The 20,415-nt window shown below is 42.1% G+C and overlaps 1 protein-coding gene across 1 annotated transcript; it reads left to right on the top strand.

Moving 5' to 3' along the window:
* Positions 1-90: 90 nt before the first annotated feature.
* Positions 91-14,842, top strand: LOC146524563 (uncharacterized). Its single transcript, XM_085133143.1, has 5 exons — positions 91-1,033; positions 2,096-2,416; positions 2,963-3,214; positions 3,303-3,422; positions 14,264-14,842. Exons 1-5 carry the CDS (start codon positions 985-987, stop codon positions 14,443-14,445), a joined length of 924 nt encoding a protein of 307 aa, XP_084989269.1. The 5' UTR covers positions 91-984; the 3' UTR covers positions 14,446-14,842.
* The last annotated feature ends 5,573 nt before the right edge of the window (positions 14,843-20,415 follow it).

Genomic DNA, 20,415 nt, shown 5'->3' with positions numbered 1-20,415 from the left:
TGAACACTTAGATGAGCAATAAAATGTTTCACTCAATGAAAATGCTTTGTGCAGATTAAGACAATTGTCTTATATATTTATATCTGGATTATTGAGAATGCATCAAAAACAATACAGCCAAGTATTTAAAACATATTTTTGAATAATAGTGTCACTTTTCAGAACTTGTACTGGTTTGAATGAGCATTGGTCAAAACAACCACTCAAACCACCAATTAGCCTAAATACCACAATCCCTAAAGTCACCCGTATAGAAAAGAAATAGAAAAAAAAAAACGTATAAAAGACTTGCATCAGATGTGGCCTACTTCATATAGTGAATCATATAAGGCTTATATGATTTACTCATGAAAGTGGCCACTTTCATATATTGTTTTAGTAAGTATCCAAAACATACAAGTTTCATTTATATATTTTTTCTAGGGATCTTATATTTTTTTCACTCTTGTATGCTTTTCATACAAGTTTCACACAAGACAGATACAAACTTTATAAGATTAATATATATGTTTTCCATATGGGCAGAGTGTACATTTTATAATGTTTTAAAAGTGTTTCTTTTTTCTTCATGGATGTGTATACAAGGTACTTTGTATCAGCACCAAAATATGGACTTAAGGTGGAATATAAATGGGGCTGCTGTTGAATTGCATTAAACTGCATGAATGTTGTAGACACTGAGTGATGGGCAGGAAAGTGTTAGTTTGTTACCAATCTAAAAACAGTCCAGTGACAGTGTGAGTAATAATTAAACAAAGTCCGTGGAAGATCTGTGAGGTTCCTTTTATTTCTGCAAAGTAATGAACATGCTAGTTGTACTTCCTTTTTCAAATTTCCACACACAGAGTGAGAACAGCTTTCAAAAGAGGCTGATCAGTAGCAGGAGCCATTTCTGACTGTTACCTGCTTGACAAATGTGCATCATTTAATAAAGTACTCTGACGGCTGTCGACTGTGTCAACACACACTGAACAGTGAAGAGATATGGAAGCTGTGCTGGGATTGATGGTGATCCTACTGGGAGTGTCTCATGGTGAGATATTCTTTTTACATGTGACACTTATCATTTAATACCTATTTAACCTGTACAAAATATCTGACATCGTCATCAGAGATGTTAAAGCTGCACAAATACTTACCCAAAGTTACAATGTGTGCACTTTGATTTATTTTATTTAATTAAATGTTAGAATCTATTGGCTACATCTGCAGTACGTGACCATTTGAGCAGAGCTTTAGTTCCTTTTTCTGTCTTTTTACCAGTTTGAGTAGCAGTGGTAAATTCTTAGCCCACTATGCACCTTGGGAGCCATTTTGCAGTGTGTTTAAGTGAGTTTTAAACTGACTTTTTAAAGGACTATTCTTTCCATCCTTATCAGAGACGTCAAGCTTATTTGTTACTGTGATAAACTGCCTGATTTTGAAGAATCTTTCTCAACTTAACGGTTGGCTGTAACTAGGAATCCAGATCTTAAGTTATTTAAGTCATGCAGTCACTAGAGATATGCTGAAGAATGTATAGGCTGCATTACTTTATCATTTTTAATGCCATCTTCAGAAATGAACATCTCTGTCCTGTGCAGAGTCTTTTCTCTGAAATATGGGTTCCTGTTTTCTGTTTGACATTTATTTTCTTTTGGTTACATGAAAATACTTTAGTTTTTGCATTCCGCTAAAATGTGGAGAATGTGTCTACCTGTATTTCTTAATTATTAATATATTAGTAAATGTTGGACACATTTGTGTGATAACTTTGGGATTATGGATGCAGTATGTTTGTTCTTGAGGCTCTATTACCTACAATTGTCAAAACTGCTACCTACGCCGAGTTAGATATTAAGAGCTGACAGATTTATGGCAGTAATGCTACTTCAAATACTTTGATACCATTCAATCAAAACACTGGGTTATCCAAAACATAATTAGGCATTAGGTATAAACATGGTAATACAAAAACTACTTTTTAACAAGTAAAAGTCCTCGCATCAGTAAATTTTGGATTGCTGACAATGTTAATCAAATTGTTGTTGTAATTTATTAGGTAGAAACTAACAAATCACAAATGCTTTTCTTTTCAATGTTTCAAATTTTGCAGGTGTGGAAACTTACTGTGATGGCAGACAGGATGGAGCTCAGTGTTATGGAGCTTTGGGAGGAACTGTGGACATCCAGCTGATGGACAGCACCTCAGAAATACCTAGATGCAAGCTGTTAAAGAATTCATTAAAAATACTAGATGTGTTAAATAATATGGTTATTTATAATACCATAGCACACAGATCTCTCTTTTTTTTGAGTAATGGAACATTTAGGATCAATAACCTGAGCAGGACAGACAGTGGTAATTATACCCTTGAAACCTTTGATTCAGATGGATATTCATCGGGCAAGCGGACTTTAAAGTTGATTGTTCAAGGTAAATGTTGGGAAATGCAGCCTTTAATTGATGTAAATGCAATATTGTTTTGGTAATGTTTACAATATAGAGCACAGAATTTCACATACGTACATTTTGTGCATCCCCTGTTCTTAATTAGCAAACAATAAATAATGATAATCTACATGATGCACACTACATTCACCAAAGTATTGGGCCACATCTCTTAATCTTTGAATTCTGATGTTTTTAGTTCCATTGGCATAGATGTATGAAATCAAGCAGCTAGCCATGCAGTCTGCCTCTACAAACATTTGTGAATTAATGAATAATTGTAAAGAGCTCACTGAAATTGTGTATGTTACTGTAACAGGATGCTACCTTTGCAGCAAATAATTTTGAGATATTTCTTCCCTCCTAGATATTCCATAACCAACTGATAGTGTTGCAAAGTAGTAGATTTTAGGAACTATGGAAAATCAGCTACCAAGTTACAGACCATGTAAAGTTACATAGAAGGAAGCACAGTGCATGAAAGTGCATCTGGTTATAGTACCAAAAGTCACCTGTGTGTGTTTCTCTCAGCTCCTGTGTCCTCTGTCCTGCTGGTCTCTGAGTGTCTGTCCCAGGGAGAGATGAGGGTGTCCTGCTCCTCTGAGGGAGGGGACAGCCCTCAGTATAGCTGGACTCTGGATGGACGCACACTGACAGATGCTGAGCTCCTTTTTGGAAAAATTAAGAATAACATCATCACTCTGAAACAGCACATCTCAGGACGTCTGGTCTGCTCAGTCAGGAACAACGTCAGTAATGTCTCAGAAGAACAGAAGACCTGTCGTGAGTGACAACATTATGAATGAAAGTCAATAATAACAACTAATTCACCTCTAACATCTTTCTCAAATTATTTGTTTTTTTCTGCCAGGTTTCATTAACTGCACCTCAATCAATGAGACACAGATATTAGGGTGGATGCCTGTGGACAGTAACAGCCTGTGTATTGAACCAACAACAGAACCTACACCAGTCACACCAACTGCAGTGGGTAAGGAGACTAACATAGTGTCAAATAACCCTCTTTAATCAAACTGCCATCACTGATGACACATGATTTATAAACAGTGTTGGGCAAGTTACTTTGAAAAAGTAATTATAGTTACTAGTTACTTCTTCAAAAAAGTAAGTTAGTAACTGAGTATAATTGTCAGGTTAGGGCTGTGTGCAGGCAGGAGTGGAAGTAGAAGGACCCAATGTGCAGACACTCGGAGGCGGAAAGTAACTCAAAACTCAGCTTTTATTGCTGGATGGCAAAACGTGGCAAAACTTAACAAAAATCCAAATAAACTTACATGACCAGGCAGACGGCGCACACACAGCATAAATGAGAGTAGATCACAACACAGACACAAAGAAACACAGGGCTTAAATACACAGAGGGAGCAATCAGGGAATGGGTAACAGGAGGGAAACACAGCTGGGGCAAATCAGGCCTAACGAGACAAGGGGAAGCAAGACCAGATGTGACCTCTGTGTAGTGTCTTCTATGGTCTGCATTCACAACAAAAAGGCAATGGTTAGAATGCTCTCTTTTTAATGTCGTGGGCAATCAGCACAAAATCTCGCAGGAATCCTCCATTATTCTGAGGATTACATTTCCACTTGTAGTGTGATCGTATAGTGGTAAATTTATACAACCAAAATAGAAAAACTTCAACACCATTAACATTGCATGTTAAATTTTCCAAATGAAAGGAATATAGAAATATATTTTAAAGCTGTACATGAAACAATGTGAATTCTCTAAACAGTGTGGCACAGTCACATACCTGCATTCACAACAAAAAGGCAATGGTTAGAATGCTCTCTTTTTAATGTCGTGGGCAATCAGCACAAAATCTAAACGGGAAATCAACAACAGAGTTAGCTAACTATGCTCCCATTTTGTTTCCTCTCTTCCCAATAAAGAAATCTCACATAAACGTGCACTCAGTTCAACATAAAGACTGGAGAAATGACCCGCAACAAATGATGTATAAACAACAAAAATAATCGGGTCAGACTGTATTACTTTAATAGCCTGCGATATGATTTTTCCTACCCACGACATTTGCGCATTCCTTACCTCGCAGGAATCCTCCATTATTCTGAGGATTACCCAGAATCCCTTGCCCTTTGTGAATGTTGCAGGGTGACTTTTTCAACAGTAGGTGGCGCCAATGTCCCATTTAGCGGGATTTAACTTCACCTCTATTTAACTATGTTACACAGACACATTAACATCAGACATGGACTTTCAAAGTAAAACAGGAAACATGACACAGACTGAACTAAAGACACAGACTAACACGCGTACACTGCAACAGAGGGAACAGAGACGTGGGACCAGGGCAGACACAGACACTGACTGGACATGGGGATATAGCAAACAGGGGAGACAGCAACTAAGGATTACACAGAGACAAGCCATAAGACAGAACTCTAACGAAGAAACCAAAGAATAGAAAAGATAAATAATACAATAAACTCAAAACCCTGGGTCAACGACCCAGGCATCCTAACAATAATTGGCCATTTTTGACTACTTTTGATTTTACCTCAACATTTCACCTTTAAAAACGATTTACTTTGCCTTGTTTGGTATCATCCTTTTCAGCACAACCTCACGTGTCTGAATTTACAATTATGTTTTCATTTTGACATACTGTATTAACACAATTGATCTAAAATCAGACAAAACATGAAATCAGAGTAGAAAAAGTTATATTTTTTACTGTAACAACCACAAACATGTTTAATGAATCATATTTCATAACTTTAAATGCAAATATAAATTGTCAATTTTAAAATCGTAAGCACAAGTTTTGCAAACGACACAGTTATTTGCATCCATTTACCCTTTACCTTGATTTTTTTAAATAACCATTTCAAACTATTTACAGAACAATCAGCTGTTCTGCATTCACAGCACAATATAGTTCAAGTCAGTTAAAAAAACTTTCCATATGGAATAAGGCGAGCAAGAGAGCGGCCAATTCCCTTGCCAACCCAGATATAAAAGATGCCGTATACACCTCCCATTATGTGAACATTGCTCCAAGCAGGTAGTACCCAAAACGTTCTGAGTAACAGCACATTTGCAAAACGGCTAGTAATCTATCCTGAAAACATATTTCGCACAAATGAAAACAAGGAGTCAACTGTCGACACTGAATCATCAACCTGTTGTTCATTGATCTCACAAATGAGACGTGTTGGAGGTTTCACAGGTCTACCCGATCTAGTACAAAGAGGTGGTGGCTGTGTACGCACTACATGGGCCTCTGTACTCAGGTGTGTGTCAGTCACGAGATCAGGGGAAAGGACATGTTGAGCATCTCCCGCCAGAAGCTGAGAGGAGGCACTCCGGGACACAACAGATTCAATAGAGGGGGCAGGGGAGGGCAAACGGAAAACCAACGGGTCACACACAGCAGGCGGAGCCACAGTCGATTCTGCCTCAGAGGTTGGGACGCTCAAAGCCGCACCAAGAGAACAACCAGGTTGACCAACCGCAGAGTCCCCGTCACTTGCTTGGTCCACTTGCATGAGCCAGCGAACCGTCTTCGTCTCACCATCCTGCACATCACCTGGAAGTTCTGGTTCACCTTGTCCACTACCTGCAACCGAGGGGCAGGTTGACACTGGTATGCACTCGTTTCCTGCAGGAATGAAACTCACAGGAAGTAGTAGGTTTCGGTGAACAACTTTTTCCCTGAGTGTCACAGGGTCTCTGATGTGGTACACATTGATGTCAGGTTTCACAGATGCCACCTCAAAAACTGTGGATTCCCATTTGTCAGCGATCTTCCTCTTTCCTCTCTCACCACGATTAGCGAGCAGGACTCTGTCACCAACTGAGAGGGGCGCACCCTTAGCCTTGCGGTCATAATTCTTCGCCTGGCGAGCCTGGGCAATACGGCTGTTCTGCCTGGCAATGCGGGCAGCCTCAGACAGGTCACGCTTCAAATGGGCGACAAATTCACCATGGTCAACAACGGCACCATCAGGGAGAACATGCTGGAAAACAACATCAACAGGCAGACGAGGAATTCTCCCAAATATGAGAAAAAAAAGGTGCAAAACCTGTTGTTTCGTGTTCAGTGCAATTGTAGCAGAACGTCAACATCTGAAGCATTTGCGGCCACCTGGCTTTGGATTGAGGGGGCAAAGCCCGTATCATGTTCCCCAAGGTCCTGTTGTATCGCTCGACAATACCATTCCCCATTGGGTGGTAAGGAGTGGTGTGTGATTTCTGGATGCCAGCCATGTCCAGGAGCTCCTTAATGAGTTGACTCTCAAAGTTGGCTCCTTGATCAGAGTGTATACGTCTGGGAAAGCCGTACACACAGAAAAAGTCATTCCACAAGCGGCGAGCAACCTGCTTGGCAGACTGATTCTTACAAGGGAATGCATGCGCTAATTTGGAAAAATGGTCTGTGACAACCAAAACATCAACGCACTTCTTGTCAGTCTGTTCAGCAGTCCAGAAGTCAATGCAAACTAACTCCATCGGTTCAGTGGTACAAATGCTCTCCAGTGCGGCACGGTCATTCGGCTCCGGGGTTTTCCCAACCACACAACGAAAACAGCTTTTCACATGATTGATGATGTCACGCTCCATCCCTGTCCAAAAGAATCTCTGCCTTGCAAGAGACAGGGTGCGGACTTGGCCCTGATGACCCGCCATATCATGGATGCCTCTGAGAACTTCAGTCTTCAGAGTGTCTGGGACAACAAACTGGTAAATCGTCACGTTCATGTTCCTGTCTTTCTTCACCTTATACAACATACCATCTTTAATCAAGAGTCTGGACCAATGTCTGAGTAATTTCATTACACCACGGGACTCGCCAGCACGTTCATGCCTGGTGGGCCTCTTGTGACGCCGGACATAAAAGGAAACTCTGCCCAAAACCTCATCTTGTTCCTGCAGGTTAGCGAGTTCACTTCTCGGTGTACAGGCAGGACGGGCAATAGTTGGGACCTGAGGGATATCAGATCCCACACCTCTCACATGGCTGATACCACCAGAGTCATGTGCACCCAACACAGCAGAAACATCCTGTGACGAGAGACAACCCTGAGGGTTAGCTAGGATAGTGGTAGCTTCCACCTCAGACTGATCCACGACCAACTGGCAGTTTGCAGCACACCGAAACATATCTTGCACGGTCCCATCCACCAGACCGTGCATTTGGTTCAATAGGGCAGCATAAGGTTCAGTAACTAGCCTGTGGCCTATGCACGACTGGACAAATGGCTCTCTACTCAGTGCATCCGCGACAACATTTTTGGTGCCAGGGACATACTTCAGTTCAAAACTGTATGCTGCAAGCTTTGAAACCCATCGTTGCTCACATGCATCTAACCTAGGCTTGGTTAAGATGTATGTCAGCGGGTTATTGTCCGTCCACACTGTGAAGTGGCTCCCTTTCAGCCAATGGCTAAACTTGTCACAGACTGCCCACTTCAGAGCAAGAAACTCCAAACGATGCGCTGGATAATTTAGCTGAGAGTGTGACAGGGTCTTACTGGCGAATGCCACTGGTCTGGCGATGCTACCATCGGGGGGCAACTGTGAGAGGACGGCTCCAAGGCCGTCAAAGGAAGCATCAACTGCAAGGAGAAAGGGCGCAGTAAAATCTGGATGGGCTAATGTGACACTATGCACAAGTTCATGTTTTAGGGCCTTGAATGCTTCCCTGCACTCATCAGTCCAGTCAGCTGGAGACAGCTTCACGTGGCCCTTTTTAAATTTAGGCTTATGACCTCTACCTCTCTTGCGCAGCGCAGCTGGTTCAGCCACAAGATCAAACAGTGGCTTAGCTTTTACAGAGCACCGCTCGATAAAATGGTGGTAGTAGAGAACCATCCCCAGGAAGGATCTGATTTTCCTTGCACTTGGTGTCACCCCGTCAGACTCCATCAGGTCTGCTTCCTGCACATTGTCTATAGCCTGCACTTTACTTGGGTCTGTTTTCACACCCTCACCACATATGATGTGTCCCAGGAATTTCACAGACCGCTGAAGAAAGTGGCATTTCTTAGGTGAGAGCTTCAGGTTGTTGGCAGAAAGTCGTGAGAAAACCATCTGCAGACGTTCAAGAGCCACCTGTTCAGATGGGGCATAGACCATAAGGTCATCCAGATAACACAACAAACTTGTGAAGTTCTCATCACCAAAAATGGACATCATCATTCGCATAAAAGTAGCAGGACTATTTGTCAGGCCTTGAGGCATCCTGTTATATTCATGAAGGCCAAATGGGGAGGAGAATGCCGTGTATTTTTTGTCGTCCTCGTGGAGTCTGACATTGTAAAACCCCGATGTGAGATCCATTGTAGAAAAAAAAACATTCCCCCCAAGTGCTGCGAGGGTGTCTGACTGATGAGGCAATGGATGTGCATCTTTAACTGTTCTTGCATTTAACCATCTAAAGTCATTGCATATGCGCAGGTCACCATTTGGCTTAACAACTAAGACAAGGGGGGATGAGAATTCACTCTGGGACTTACGGATTATCCCTGACTCCTCCATCTCATCTAGAGCAGTGCGAAGCTTCTCGTAATGGCATGGTGGGACCCGTCTGTATGGCAGTCTGAAGGGCTTGTCATCCACCAGGCGGATTCTGTGGACAAAGTCAGCAGCCTCACCACAGTCCATTTTGTGCCTTGAAAAGATGGACTCATACTGCTCAATGAGTCGCAGCAGCCTATCTCTCCATTCTGGGGAAACTTCACAGGACGAGAGGTCCAGGTCCTGCAGGCCCAAATCACACAAGCGCTGTGACATCTCCACTTCTGATCTCAGTGCGGGCGACGAGTTCTGTGTGTATTGTGTACTGGATTGAATTTGAACAGGTTCAGGTAAGTCCTGCACAGAAAGACAGGGGGACACATCAGCAACCTTAGCATTTCTCCTGAGAGTGAGGGGCTTGTCGGAGGGATTCACCACTTTAACAGGGACCCAGCCATCCCCAAACAAGGAAGTGACAACTCGCCCCACTAGGATCTGTGCAGGTTTGGATCGAGACTGAGTGGGTTCAATAATGACAGCACTTCCCACCGCTGAGGCATCAGGAGCAGGGAGCTTAGCCCACACTAAATGTTCAGACAAGGGCTGCAAGGTGACGCGTCTCTTAAGCTTTGCAGTGCCAAAACTTGGAGGCATTGCTCTGCCATCACAGTCATCAGAATAGGACAGCAAAGTTGCCAAATGAGGAAAAGCATCATCCTGGGTACCAACAGTCACTTTTAGCTGTGAAATAAGCCACTTTATCGCATTGCTGCCCAGAATCATGTCATCAGCCTGGCCCGGAACCACCAGGACAGGAATCACCACCTTAAAGCCATATATTGATACTGTAAGATCATACATAGCAGAAGGCGTAACGAGGTGACCCCCACAACCAACAATGACAACGTCTTCAGCTGAACGTCTCTCAATATCAGGTATCGATTGTGAAAGTTTCTCATCAACTGTCTCACTTATGGTGCACGCCATAGATCCACTGTCCACTAATGCTTTAAGAACTTGTCCACTACTAGTGGTCACTGCAGAGTAGAATAAGCTATCAGTGTTTGAGAGCCTATGCAAGCCCTGTGCAATCAGTGTTTTATTTGGCGGGACGATGCCACTGTAAGTGGAATACAAAGTGTCATAATCATTAATACCAGTCGTGTCCAAGATAGGAGGCTTACTTGCTGGATCTGCGCTGTCCTCCCCTCCACGCAGATCGTTCAGTTTCCCTGATGACCACTGGAAGGAGTACACTTGCCCTCTGGGCAGTTACGTCTCGAATGACCAGGTAGGTGACACAGGAAGCACAATCTGTTTTCCCGACAGTGCGTGAGTGTGGAGTGGGAGCTATCTCTGCAGATGGAACATGGTGTGTCATCTAAGCCCGGTATTCTTGGCAGTCGGGCACTCTGTCGCCTGGCATTAGCTCGAGCATAGCCTGGGCCTTGAAGCAGCACCTTCTCTAGCATGCTGATCAACCTCTCAATAGCTGAGCTATCCTGACTCACAGCTGGCCTCTGCTCATGGTCAGCCAAGCAAGGAGTAGCATTTGTGCTAACCTCTGCCTTATTCACAAAGACACAGTTACCCTTCTGTGGAGGAGACTGGAACCCCTTACCCAGGTGATACTCATCCAGTACCTCCTGAACTTCACGAGCCGACCATTTATCACATGTTTTGGTTCTAAAAATAAGAGCCAAGTCTCTGCAGGGGCAGTGTCTGATGAACATGCGTGCAACCTCCACACCAGAGTTCTCAAAAGATTTCCCCTGCTCCTTAAGACAGTTGCCAACAACATCAGCAGCCTTGTTCAGCCTCAGCCAATACTCATATGGATCCTCCTGGTCCTTCGGCAGGGTGGAATAAAAGTCAGCCAGGGGCACAGACGAGCACTGAGTGGAACTAAAATGTTTGTGCAGAAGTCTGTAGATAGCTTGTGGATTATGCTGGACATCAATTCCACCATTCCTCACACCAAATTTCACAACATCTTTTGCCCTGCCTCTCAGATGCATCAAAATCTCCTCAGCTTGGTTTTCTGGGAGAATGCCACTCTTCTTTATGTAACTCTGCATGGCTTTTTGCCACTCATCAACAGACAATGAGTCCGAACTCTCCCCCCGAAACACAGGTGGGTCTTTAACCTGTCGTGGAGCCACCAGCTGGACTTGAGAAAGATCTAGTGAGCGGCCAGGGGGGAGATCCGTTGTTTCATGCGCCACCTCAGGACATGTATATGTAGCAGGGCTCGAAGTGTGTGGCGTAGTCAGGTGTGACAGAATGCTATCAGCCAGGCGTTGCCCAATTTGCTGCACAATGTCGCTCATTTGGTCGACTAGACTCACATCAGTTATTGGGGGGTCTGAGGTAGATGCCTTAGTGCACTGTACTGACTGTGACTCAGCCACAAGGTCACAAGAACTATCTGCTGCTCTATGCCCCACCCGACAGTCACCCAGTGAAAAAGGAACAGTTCTGAACCCTCTACCCCTACCCACAACAAAGGGAGTCACATTCGGGGTGTCATCAGAGTCACTCAGATCCATATCTATCAGGATATTAATCGAGCTAAGGTGGGCTTAATACAATATGGCAATATACAAAGCCAATATAAAAGTATGTCCAACAGTCCCCAAAGTTTGATTCCGTTACCCAACAGACTAAACAATAAGGAAGCCGATGCTCCACGATGATGCTGCGACGAGAAGACACCAGCCCGATTCGGCAGCGTCAGGAACGAGTCACGGCACCAATGTGACCTCTGTGTAGTGTCTTCTATGGTCTGCATTCACAACAAAAAGGCAATGGTTAGAATGCTCTCTTTTTAATGTCGTGGGCAATCAGCACAAAATCTCGCAGGAATCCTCCATTATTCTGAGGATTACATTTCCACTTGTAGTGTGATCGTATAGTGGTAAATTTATACAACCAAAATAGAAAAACTTCAACACCATTAACATTGCATGTTAAATTTTCCAAATGAAAGGAATATAGAAATATATTTTAAAGCTGTACATGAAACAATGTGAATTCTCTAAACAGTGTGGCACAGTCACATACCTGCATTCACAACAAAAAGGCAATGGTTAGAATGCTCTCTTTTTAATGTCGTGGGCAATCAGCACAAAATCTAAACGGGAAATCAACAACAGAGTTAGCTAACTATGCTCCCATTTTGTTTCCTCTCTTCCCAATAAAGAAATCTCACATAAACGTGCACTCAGTTCAACATAAAGACTGGAGAAATGACCCGCAACAAATGATGTATAAACAACAAAAATAATCGGGTCAGACTGTATTACTTTAATAGCCTGCGATATGATTTTTCCTACCCACGACATTTGCGCATTCCTTACCTCGCAGGAATCCTCCATTATTCTGAGGATTACCCAGAATCCCTTGCCCTTTGTGAATGTTGCAGGGTGACTTTTTCAACAGTAGGTGGCGCCAATGTCCCATTTAGCGGGATTTAACTTCACCTCTATTTAACTATGTTACACAGACACATTAACATCAGACATGGACTTTCAAAGTAAAACAGGAAACATGACACAGACTGAACTAAAGACACAGACTAACACGCGTACACTGCAACAGAGGGAACAGAGACGTGGGACCAGGGCAGACACAGACACTGACTGGACATGGGGATATAGCAAACAGGGGAGACAGCAACTAAGGATTACACAGAGACAAGCCATAAGACAGAACTCTAACGAAGAAACCAAAGAATAGAAAAGATAAATAATACAATAAACTCAAAACCCTGGGTCAACGACCCAGGCATCCTAACAATAATTGGCCATTTTTGACTACTTTTGATTTTACCTCAACATTTCACCTTTAAAAACGATTTACTTTGCCTTGTTTGGTATCATCCTTTTCAGCACAACCTCACGTGTCTGAATTTACAATTATGTTTTCATTTTGACATACTGTATTAACACAATTGATCTAAAATCAGACAAAACATGAAATCAGAGTAGAAAAAGTTATATTTTTTACTGTAACAACCACAAACATGTTTAATGAATCATATTTCATAACTTTAAATGCAAATATAAATTGTCAATTTTAAAATCGTAAGCACAAGTTTTGCAAACGACACAGTTATTTGCATCCATTTACCCTTTACCTTGATTTTTTTAAATAACCATTTCAAACTATTTACAGAACAATCAGCTGTTCTGCATTCAATAAGATGCCACACAAATTATTTGTGCCACTCCAAAAACATAATTTCTGTCCACTATAAAGGAGAACATCACAGCCTGATACCTGCAGGTCTGACAGCAGCAGGTGTATCACTGCTCCTGTTTTTATTCAGCAGTCGCCTCATTGTTCTGACACACAACACAAAACCATCCACAATACTACACACTAACTACACAAGACAACACATTAACTACACACTCCAAACAAATCACACAGAGTCACAAATCTCTCACATCTCAAAACTTGCTCTCTCTTTTTCTGCTGTCTCTCTCTCTCACCGTCACTGCTAAAACGTTCCTCTCTTCTTAAACAACCAAATGTCATGTTGCCATATCATTTTTGATTGGTCGACATGGCGCATTTTTCCACCAACAGGAAAGGGCTGTTTTTTGTTTTGTTTTTGCATTTTTTGTTCATAAGCAGAGAGTGCTTTCTAGCGCTGTCCTTAGACAGTAAACGTGATGAAAGTTAAACTACTGAGGAAAAAACGCGGCATATATTGTTTATCATGACTCTGGTTTTACGTGACCTATCAACACAATTTAAAAACTGGTATATATCACCTTGTTGCTTTGTCATCTTGAAGTGGTCATGAGATTGGCTTACCACGACTACTTTATTCTTCCTTAGCCAAAAAACAGCATTCATGCGATTGTTTTGCCCCCCTGAGCTCCAGGTGTTGTGCCGAAAAGTGATCGTCGGGCAGAAAGTGATTGCTGTCCGCGGGAGCGCGCAGCTGCTTAAAGGTGTAGCGTCCAGGTTACTTACGTAGACAGCTACTTCCGTGAAACTGATATAAGATGCGGTAAGCTGAACACAGCTTCAACCGTCTGTGTGTTGAAAAACAGTAACGGACCGCATTTTCTTGTTAGTAACTGTGACGGCGTAGTAACGATAGGAATAGTAATTAGTTAGACTCATTACTGAAAAAAGTAACGTCGTTAGTAACGCCGTTATTCCCATCACTGTATATAAATGAGTAAAAATGAACTCCGATAAAGGGGACGCATTCATGTATTTTTTCCCCTTTCTATAAACTATGAGTGAAAACTCTACTGTGACTCTTCTTTCACAGCTCTAACTTGTCATAAACATTTTTGTGTCTAACACAGGTACTTCCTGGTTCATATTTGGTTTGAAAGCCGCTGTGGTAATCCTGTCATTAAGTGGGATTTGGATCTGGTTCACTTGGAAGAAAAAAACAATATTGGAAGGCCCTGCTGTCCCAGAAAAGGTGGAATCTCCAGATAACTCTGTTTTCATGATTGAAATGAGTCCTTACTCCAACACCTAGTGTCACCTTTCACCTGCTGTACATTTGTCACATATCCGTGTAGGTGTGGAAATAAGGATTAGAGTGTTTTTCTTTTCCTTTTCATTCATTCCACTTTTTTTTTTCACAAGATAACAACTGTGTATAAATTTCCATAAAAATGTGGTTCTTCTTGTAATTTCTGCAATTTTCTATTTAGGTCCTCTTAAATATAATCATCATCATATAAAAACTCTCTGTCCTTCATACTTTCTATTTTGCGTTTACATTTCAACTGTAGTGCTGAAGGATACATTTGTGTACAGATGTTTTCGCCATTTGTTGTTTGTTGCTGCATTTTTAAATAATCAACCATATAGCTTACAATGTGATGTCAGTGTGTGAATAAAGTGCCAATAAAAGAGTTTATTTCTGGTAACCATGCAGGAAGAGTCAAAGAAAAGAGACCATTGAGAACACAGAAGTAAGAACTTGGTGCTTTAGATTAAAAGAGAAAAAAAAGAACAACAGTTAAACTTAAACATTGCATTTAAAAGAGGATATCTTTTTCTTTATGTGGTAGTTAAGTAAAATTAATTTATTTAGCACTTTTTACAGACAAAAATCACAAAGTGCTTCACAAAATGGTGTAGTGTCGGACAATAGAACTTGATTTTTGGGAAATTGATGCCAACAAAACTTGTTAAAGTGTGAGAAGAGATCAGATACAGATTTGATAACTGACAATTGGCAGAAAATCTTCTTTTTTTTATCTTATGGTGGAATTAAGTAAAATATATTTTTCTGTAATCCATTGCATATTCAGCTTCATAAGAACAAGCGCTAAAAATCCTGCCTATAGACTCTGCTGGAGCCACTCTGCTACCCCTGTTGTCGCTGCGATGTTCCTCCTGTAAGCTAAGAACAGGAAACTGAAGACACAGACTGGAAGGGCTCATGAAAATACTGAAGATCTGGTGACTGTTAAGGCCATCGGCAGATCTCAGTTTCTCCACCAGTACATTTTGAAAATGGTATTGTAATAATAATATAATTTTCATCATAAAGTGCCATTTTTCTTCCTAAGAAAATAAGGCAGAAACGTAACGGGTTATTTGACCAGCTTCACCTTTAAACTCTGAGTAACCTTAGCCAAAATTATTTTGTACATTAGGCTAAAACCGTTTGATTATCGAACATTTTAGTGCAAAAAATAACAAACCTATTGGACTCAAAATATCTCGATTCTTATTTACTTTCCATCTGAATCAGAATCTGATGACAATCAAAAGAGGAGAAAGTTCTTTGTCTTTGCTGGCTCCTTTGTATCTACACTGTTCCTGCAGCAGGGCCTCAAGGCCGGTCCAAACCTCTTCTCGCTCTCCCCTCGCAAGACACTTGCAACCTGATGGTTGCGTGTAGCTACACATTGAGATTGGTCCTTTGTGAAGGCAGTATTAAATTTTACCATGTGGTTTGAGTCATCATCAGAGATCTCCGTGGGGTGATGCAGGTGTTAGAAGCATGTAAAACCACTGAACATGAGACATAAGTCTCACCTCCAAGAAGCTCAGTCACAAACCCATAGCAGACAATTCAGGAAAGTCATTATAAATCTACACAGTAACTGTCAACTATAGAGCTTTTTGAAGAAACAGTAACAATAAGTTAAAAATAGTTTTATTTACCTGTTCAGGTCCATCACAGGGACGATAGTTCGAGTCCAGTGTCAGGAATCATTTCTGTGTACTACAGTGTGTGGAGTGATGGTATTTTAGCACTTTTCTGCAGAAGGGAACATAGGGAAGGGAAGGGAAGAAGTCCATTGCAGAGGACGCTCTGAATGTAAAGGGAAGCTGTATCCCGTGAGTAGCTGAGCCAACTTAGTGGGCTAAAGAGGCGGCTGTGGGCAGGCACTACACTTCAGCCAGATGAGAAGCTCTGGGCAGTTGTAACTGTATGGTAAGAACTGTAGGTAAAAGTATGTTGTGAGATGGCAGAGAAGGTTGAATGGTTGTGTGGGAAAGGGATCACTCAGCATGAACCAGCTGAAAAGTAGAAGAGCAGTTGGAGAGAAAGGAAAAGACAAGTAATGCAGTTTTCGGACATCAAGAGTTGACAGCAGGTCAAGAGAAAACAGCAGTATCCTGAGCAGTGAGAGGTCCAGCAGCAGCAGTATGTGCAAACGGCATCAGCATGGAGAAAACACCATCAACAGGACTGGATGGCTGGAGATGCGTTTCCAACAAGCGGCAACTTCACTGTGCATGAATGGACCTTGGGAAGACTGTCTGAGTTTCATAATTGCCACATTTGGAGTGAAATGGCAATGGAAAAGACAGCTGGATTACACAGGACAAAACTGAAGAGAACTGACTGCAACTGGACTGGTGCAAAGTGGGGAAGAGAGGAGACCACAGTGGAAGGAGGAGGGGGAGGACACATGGAAGAACGCTGTTTAGTGTAGGAGATCAAATTGGGTTAGGGAACCTGGGGAGGAAAACCGACTGCCTTGGGGTGGAGAATTGAGAACATGTCGGAGCACCACAAAGAGGAGGGGTATGTTATATCCCACCTGAACGTTCTTTCGCATACAGGGACGAGGGGAGCAAGCGAATCAGCGCTCAGGGCACAGAGACTAAACGGGTCTTAGACACACCATTTATTCCAGTGGAGGAAGAAAAACCAGAACACAAATACAATTACAAATACAATTTTAAAATACCCTTATACAATAAAAACAACTTTCTCAATATGCTACAAACCCTGTCGGCAGAAATAAATAAACACTATCTAAAAAATAATACAATGTCATCCCACTGTCCAGCCTCACTGGGCAAATGTTCCTTATGTTTAAAACCAGGAGAGGAACTCCTCTTCTGAGATGGGGACCATGCCAGCCAGAAAACAAAGGTGGAAGCTACCATCACGGACCTGTCTTTTCCTGACGGCGTGTCGCCACGCAGTCCAGCCACACTCCACACTTGGGCCCTCGATTACTGCAAACGTGGCCTCCCTCGTAGCACCGCCCTGAAACAGACAGACATGGGTCAGCAACGTTGTCGGCACGGCCGCTGCGACCCTCCCCTGGCAAAGCTGCACCTGACAGTGGGAAAGCAATTCTCACAGATGCAGGCAGAGGCGCACCCCTGCCCTCCTGTTGATTTTACTTGAAATAGTCTTTCGGCACAGCAGTTGGAAAGTTGGATCACCTAGCACATTTTTTAACCCCTGTCTTCTACCACTGATAGTGGTCTACAGTCAGAGCGATCCATTTTGCGAGAGAATTTGTAAGTTTGTCCGATATTTCATCAAGTTTGGGCTGCCAACACCTTTTATTGGTACTCTAACTGGGACAGCTAATGCTAAACGCTCCCATAGTTTCTGTGTTCGATGCAACATGTTTTTTGCTTTAGATGGTACCGTAAAGTTGAAGTGCTTCGATGGTATGCCAACTCCTTTTTGCACAGTTTGCACAAAACCACACTTTCATCAAGGCTTCTGTTGGGTAGTCATTTGAAATGAAATTTGCTTCTGATCAGTCCTAGCGACACGCACATGCACTAGGTTTAAATGAACTTCAAACTGTAATCCACTTACAAAACTGTCTCATTTTATTAGAACAATTCACGCTTGCATCCACTCATTGTACATTTTATATATCATCTCAACACGTTTTTACAAATGATGAATGGACAGAGGGTGTTTGTGTGGTGTGCAGACAAGATTTTACTTTCCATTGTAATGAATGTTATCTTTCATAATTAAGAACTACTTAGAACAAAGTATCAACAGTTTGAGAACACATATAGGAAAGTCACATCCTGGCAGTACATTTTCTTAAAGTAAATTGGAGCTGGAGGAGGCTATGTGTCTTCAGAATTACAAGTGCAGCTGAAGGTGTCTAATGCTGGGAATGAATACAAATGTTCTTTTTAAAACCACATGCCATATGTGACCACAGCTGACATGCACTACGCTGATGCAACTTGCACCATTTCTTCATAGTTCAGAGTTCTTCCTCTTGTAAATTGAAATGAGCGTGCCAGAAGCAGCAAATGTAAGAGGCCTCTAAAATACACAAAAAGTGGAGCTGTTGGATCAGGATATTAGCTGTAATGAATATTAAATACAGATAACACGCTACTTTATCTGAAGACATACCATTCCTAGCTGCTAGCACCGCCTCAATTCTGGATGTTTCCACAGACTCCTCTAAATTCTTAATTTACAAACAGCAGTTGCACAAAATATATAATTATTTTCTTCCCATTAGGACTTTTCACTTCAAGAAATTGCCCTCTATGATTCACAGGTAAGTATGTTGTGAAAATAAGTAGTATGTTGTGACATTAGCAACTACTTACTAATTGCATATTGATTCTGTAAGGAGAAAAACCTCAGGAAAGCAAAGAATCACGGGCCCAGAGTTAATTCATGTACATGGACGATTGCCTGACACGTTCCGTCGACTACAGAAAGTGTAGGCAAAGCGCGCCAGGCATTCACTCAGAGTTTATTATATACTGTCCTCTCACGTAACACTCATGGGTGGAGTACAAGTTAGGAAAAAACAACTTCTTATCTGCTGCTTGCATACGAGGCTGCACAGGATGAAGCCTTGCAAGACGAAGATGGACAAGTTGATTAACGATCTTGTAGTGGGTTAGAACAATACATGTGGGTGTTATCTAAACTTGAGCAACTTCCTCATGTGATCACTTTGTTGCAACTAAAGAATTTGCTGACACGCTATGTACAGGCATTACTGTGCAATTCAAATAAAGCTAAACATAAAGGTAATAAGGTAAAATCTTTTCACATTCCAGCCTGTTTTTAGCAATTTGAATTGTACGGCAAAACACATATCATTTATCGGGACATAAATTCTTACAACATGTATTTTCAGTTAGTTCATCATAGAATGCATTTGCTGGTTTTTATGGGCTACTTAGACACTTGTATCAGAGTCTACATCATAGTCATCAGTAAGTAACTACTTGTCTTTCACATTTTTAGTTACTACATAATTAGTTGCACTTCATCTTCATTTAACAAATAGGAAAAGAAGTCTTCATGATCTTCATCGGTTTGTGGTACACCTGTGTGAGACAGACTTATCATCTGTGGAATTACAGCCTTTAAACAAGGTATAACACAAGTAAAGAAAAGCAAAATAAAATAAAATATAATAAAGTAAAATAAAACCAGGAAAACTCCAACGCCGATCAACAGTCTCTTTAGAATCTGAAGCCATGTTTAAAGAATGTACATTATCTGGTATGTAAGTGCAGCACATGGTGTTGAATAAGACACACAATCCTCCTTTCTCAGCCAGGATCATGTCCAGTGCTACACGATATTGCATTACAGCAATTCAGAGAGCGTCCATTTCTTGGTTATGTCCCTCGTTGACCTTGCAGGATGCATTGAGGAACAAGCCGAATCTATAGTCCAGTGTCTCACTTCCGAGAGCATGTTTTCCAGTCCCTATCCATGGGAAAAGGGCGTGGAGAACTTTCTGTCCTGTGATAGGAATACTTATGACTCTTCTACTGCAGAAAAAAAAAACCCTCTGTGGAAAGGGTGGTGGGTCCAGTTATCTTACTGCTGTTATGATCCCAGCAGTCTTCAGAGTGTCATCATATGCACAGTACAGTGACACAGCATTAGGTGATGTTCATAGGTAACTGCTGTTATCACCACCATAGCTTCTGGTTCCTGTGCTTTTCACAGAATCATGATGTCATCCTCGGACTCCCCCTGCGCTGTCGATGGAGCTTGGCACGCTCCCCTCATCCTTCAGGTGCCCGTCTGTTGTCCAAAATCTCCTCTGTTGGCCTCTGGAAATCCCCCTTGGCACAGTTCTCATTCCAACGCAGCTTCGTGGTCCTTGCTGCGGCTCCAAAGTCTAATCTCATGATGGGCCCCAACCAGCTCGTCCTTTGACCTCAACCACTGCCTGGGCTGTCAGCTATGCCTGGAATGGTTCTTGCTTCTCACCGGGCCTCT

This window comes from Neolamprologus multifasciatus, chromosome 2 (genome assembly GCF_963576455.1).
Source record: "Neolamprologus multifasciatus chromosome 2, fNeoMul1.2, whole genome shotgun sequence".
Taxonomy (NCBI): Eukaryota; Metazoa; Chordata; class Actinopteri; order Cichliformes; family Cichlidae; genus Neolamprologus; species Neolamprologus multifasciatus.
The sequence above is the reverse complement of the archived record's forward strand: the minus strand, read 5'-3'. Positions and strand labels throughout refer to the sequence as shown.